The sequence below is a fragment of the Agrilus planipennis genome, unplaced genomic scaffold, assembly GCF_000699045.2.
Source record: "Agrilus planipennis isolate EAB-ADULT unplaced genomic scaffold, Apla_2.0 scaffold149, whole genome shotgun sequence".
NCBI lineage: Eukaryota > Metazoa > Arthropoda > Insecta > Coleoptera > Buprestidae > Agrilus > Agrilus planipennis.
The window spans coordinates 139,404-144,412 of NW_020438906.1; the positions used below are offsets into that span (position 1 = coordinate 139,404).

Consider the following 5,009-nt stretch of genomic DNA (forward strand, 5'->3'; position numbering starts at 1 on the left):
AGTTAGTTGGTTGCAGTTAGATTACTAACACTAATTGTTATTTCAAGTAAACAGTAACATGTAACATTTAACAGCGCTTAATAGATTTTTAATTTGTAAATGCATAACCTTCGGAGGTAAAAGGTTCCGGATTCAACACCGATTAAAACAGGCAACTGCCTACCATAAAAAGAAGAATTTATTTAGATACGGGTTTCCATTTTATTCGTTTCTAAACGTCTACCTACTTGATTAACGTCTTAGACGAAGTGTTCTTGACTTTCATTCTAAACACAAAAAAAATGGTTTGCTACCTATACACTTGTGGCGAGTTAAAAAGCGAACATAAGAATGTTCGATTAGGTATATGAAATAATCAAAGAGAGACATCATTTTTTGCAAAATTCGTACAAATACTTCCACCCATTTTTTCATATTAAATAATAAAGTAATAATAGGTCCAATAGATGCAATTTAAACCTTTTGAAGGTGCCACAGTTTCTCACCCATTTTAAGCACGAAAAACCCTTGAAGATAAAACGACTGCTTTTTATACAATAATTCCAGACACCTGTGCAGTTTCTTACCAAATATTCATGAACTTATGTCATAATATTTTCATACAGAAGGACCTAACATGTAACTAATACGTATGAAAAAATCTCAGAGATGTGAAAAGAGAAAAACTTATTTTTTTACATTTTTTGTAAGCAGCAGAAAAAAAAAACGATTTTCTTTAATCGTTTCCACATTTATCCTTGAAGACTATATTTAAAACTTATTAAATCTATTTTTGCACTTTATTAACAATAAATTAATGGTATTTAATATAAGCAGACAACAGTTGTCGCTATGTAGCCAGCATATACATATATACCTACGTATCTACACACACTGATATACAACAAAATCACGAACAATTCTTTCGCAACAATATGTCATTATTTTTTATTCCTCGTTTTGCGGTAATGAATATGAAACAAAAATAGATTACATGTTCTCTGACTGATAACGTGACATTCACCTAGTGATAAAAGCGAAAGCAATTATCTATACAACGCATGTATTAAATATATATCCATATATGTACTATAAACTAATGCGTTTGTCTAAATTAACAATAAGATTTAGACTTTCCATGGTGCACTCTTTGTGTGAAAAGTAGTGAATAAATAAAGACAAGTCTCCCAACTTTAGGGATATGTTGTATCTTACGGTTAATTTAACAGTTGTATGTTAATATATGATTCTCTGACCACTTTGCATATTAGCTGGATAGTACAAAAACTGTCCAAATGTGTGATCGGGCACACGTGTGCGTGAACGGTTTAGTAATAATTTAATAGTGTTTTTAAGTTCTTTAATAATTAGTGTAAATAAATAGTTTTGTTTCATTACAGTATGTTCTTTAACTATCAATTATAACAAATGTATAGTACCTAACCTAATAGAACCATAAGTAAAAAACAAAAATTTTTTCAGTCTGAAGATAGTTGAAAACCAAAACGTTACAAAAAACGTAAAGTTGTTTAATTATTTGACCGCCACCCTAGAAGAACCACGGGATTTAAAAATACATTATGATACCTGATTAACGAACTTTCTTAATCTCAACACCTACTGATTACGAAGTCGTTTTGGCATGTAATTTGCCCTTTTCGTTTTGTCAAAATCAATACAATTTCAAAGTTACTTTATTGCCACAGTAAATTTCACGTTAATTATACGTATTTCGCTTTCGAAAAGATCCCGAAGCGATTGCCAGTTAGACTTTGTCAAAGTATTAAACTCTAAAGTACGTTAACACTGTAAACGTCGTACTTGATTTGGGCTAATGTTTAATTTTCCCTCTCACCGAATCATATTACATTTTGGCACGTGAAGCACACAATCTTTTAATACCCCCGATAAACTGCTAGAACGCCTACTTGTTTTATTTTTTCTGAGGAAAAGTCGTGTCGGGGTTGTAGAAATGTAGTCTGACGGAAACAATTTAAAAGGTTTATTTCGGATCAAACTGTCACGCTGTATATCAGAAAACAACGGAAAGAAACATCAATAACCAAAAAAAGAAAAAATATTTAATGATGTGAATCATATGCGTCTACATAAATGGAAGACAAAGACATTGACGAGTATGTAAAAAGAGAAATTTTTTAGTATTCCATATTCCCACACTGTAAGCAAGCTATCACCCCTGCCTACACATGACTACAACGGTTTCTAAATGATGTTCCGCGGAATTCCCAGGTTCCGTGAAAGAGTGACAGGGGTTCCCCGAGTTGGGGCGTTTGTGTTCTATACAAAATAGTGTCCGACCGAAACTGGTTTTTACGACTGAAACCGAAACCGAAACCGAATTTCGGCAACGGTCTCAGTTTCGGCCGAAACTGAAACCGAAACGAGCTATAAATATTTAGAAGCAGTGCGTAAAAGGAATCAGTTTTTTATTAAGAAGAATTTTGTATTGTTCGAGTATTCGGTGTTGAAGGCCTTACCTGTCTGACCTATATCAACTTAATCGCAACCCTTACAATACAATTTTACAAAGTTTATAGGCAATAACCCTGGGATCAATGTTGTTATTGTTTCATCTTGATACCTCGAGCAGTTTGGAAGTTATGAGGATGCTAGCTAATATCACAGTCTAAGCAAATGCAAAAGGTTCATGGAGTTGCGAGAACACCCAGTTGTTATAATATTCAATTCATATTTGTTTGTTGAGTAAATACCGTTCGTAATTAACAATTCATTATCATCATCATCATCATAGTTCTAAGACTGGTTGGACACGCACCTCCACTCCTTCCTATCATAAGATAATCTTCGCATTTCCCTAAAATTAGAACATCTCCCATCCTTAACTATTTGTGAACAGTAATCTAATCTAGGTCTACCTCTACCTCTCCTAACTCCCGTTTCTGCCTCTAATATGTCTCTGACTAGACCTTCATACCTGACAAGGTGTCGTACCAACCTATCTCGCCAATTTCTTATTGACTTCCATAGAGTCCTCTGTTCTCCTATTCTTTCTAATACCTCCTCATTTCTAACCTTCTCTATCCACAGTATCCTCATCATTTACCTGTAACACCACAGTTCGAACGTTTTTAACCTTTTCCGCCGCGCCCACCGTCCACTTTTTTATTGTTTTTTACATACTTTTTCTTCCCTTGCATACCAATATTTCTGTTTTACTTTTATTTATTTTCATACAATACTCAATACCGTCTCCATTTTATTTAAAAGTATTAGCTCTTCCTTATTAGATGCTAATACTGCTATATCATCTGCAAATCTAAGCATGCTAATCTTTTGCCCCTGCACATCTATCCCTACAGTTGTACTGTCTTTAATGACGATCGCGTCGTCGATGTATAGATTAAAAAGTAGGGGGTATAACTTATTTGAATTTTAAAGAGATGGAAGAAATAGGCCTGGGTCCTAGACAAAATATGGGAAATCCCGCATAATTATAACCAGACATATTAGAAAGAGGAGACTGGTAAATATTAATTAAAAAATTAAAAATTACCACAAATAATTTTATTTGAGCGGACACGTGTTTCGCCCACTTCATACGTGGGCATTATCAACGCGAGACAGTCTCGTTTAAGTTTCACTCTTCTATCTCTGCAACTCATCCCTCATCTCTTCTTTTTCTATCGTTTTCTCTATTACTACCCGTAACGTTAGAATATGCCCCCTCGCGTACGTCTATTTCTTCTAAACCCAAATTGATCTTCCCCTAATAGTTCTTCCACCCTTTTCTGTACAATTCTGGTTAAGATTTTTGACGCATGGGAAGTTAAGCTAATTGTTCGAAATATCTCGCACCTATCCGCGCCTCTATTTTTAGTTACTAGTACGTTCTGTTTATAATCCTCCTGGATTTTCTCCTCCTCGCAAATGGGACTAACCAGCTTAAACGTACTATCTCTAACCTCTTGTCCTGCATGTTTTAGAATTCCTCCCTGTATCCCATCTACCCCTGGCGCCTTATTATTCTTTAAGTTTTTTAATGCTACATCAAACTCTTCTCTCATTATCTAGCTTACCTATCTGCACACTATCATCCTTCTCTAATATATCTCCTAACTCATGGCCTTCATATAGGTTCTCTAAATATTATACCCACCTATCTGCCTTTTCCTCATTTTATATCAAAATGACCCCTATCTCGTTTCTTATATAATTACTACTGTACCCTGCATCTCTAAAAGTCATTTTAATTATATTATAAGCCTCATGCGTTTTACCTATTTCAAACTTTTCCTCTACTTTTTTACACCTCATATCAATCCACTGTTCCTTAGCTGCCCTACACTTCCTAATTATTTCCCACTTTATCACCTTATATTTTTTTTGTCCTTCATCTGTCCTCTTTTTATATTTCCGCCTACAATCTCATTTGTTATCCAGGGTTTCCTACATTCGTTTTGTTTAAGACCTAATATATCCGTAACTGTTGACTTTAACATTAATAAACTAACGGATACTTATACTATATTGACAAATAAATAAAAAAACCTTTATCATTTCCTTGAAGGAATAAGAATGTTGGATCAGCCCTACATGACAGATTTAATAGAAGCCAATTCAATGGGTCATGAACCGAATATGATAGACATTTATAGCGCTTCATGGGGCCCTACGGATGATGGTAAAACAGTGGATGGGCCGAGAAATGCAACCATGAGAGCCATAGTACGAGGAGTAAACGAAGTAAGTACAGCCATAAGAAAAATAAGCATTTTATGCTGTGATCATTTATTTAGTATTAAAGCAGCTAGGCTAACGGGCTGGATTAGCCATCGCAAAGCTTAAAAGAATATTATTTCAAGGATGTTTGGGAGGTACAATCGGAGACAAGAGTACATAAAATTAGAAATTCGTGATTAATTAAGTTATGCAGCATATCATGAAGTAAATAAATACTATCTATATTAAAAAAAAAAGTATACGGTTTGAGAGAAAATTTGGAATTTGACCATAAACTTTGAATAAAATAAAAAATAACGAATAATATG

At 34.2% G+C, this 5,009-nt stretch overlaps 1 protein-coding gene across 1 annotated transcript in view; it reads left to right on the forward strand.

The window, feature by feature from the left end:
- The window catches only part of LOC108736387 (neuroendocrine convertase 2), a 101,175-nt gene that overhangs the window by 87,045 nt on the left and 9,121 nt on the right, over positions 1-5,009 (forward strand). Inside the window, exon 7 of the mRNA XM_025973419.1 lies at positions 4,529-4,704. Within this exon, the coding sequence (XP_025829204.1) occupies positions 4,529-4,704 (176 nt within the window). The remainder of the gene's footprint in view (positions 1-4,528; positions 4,705-5,009) is intronic.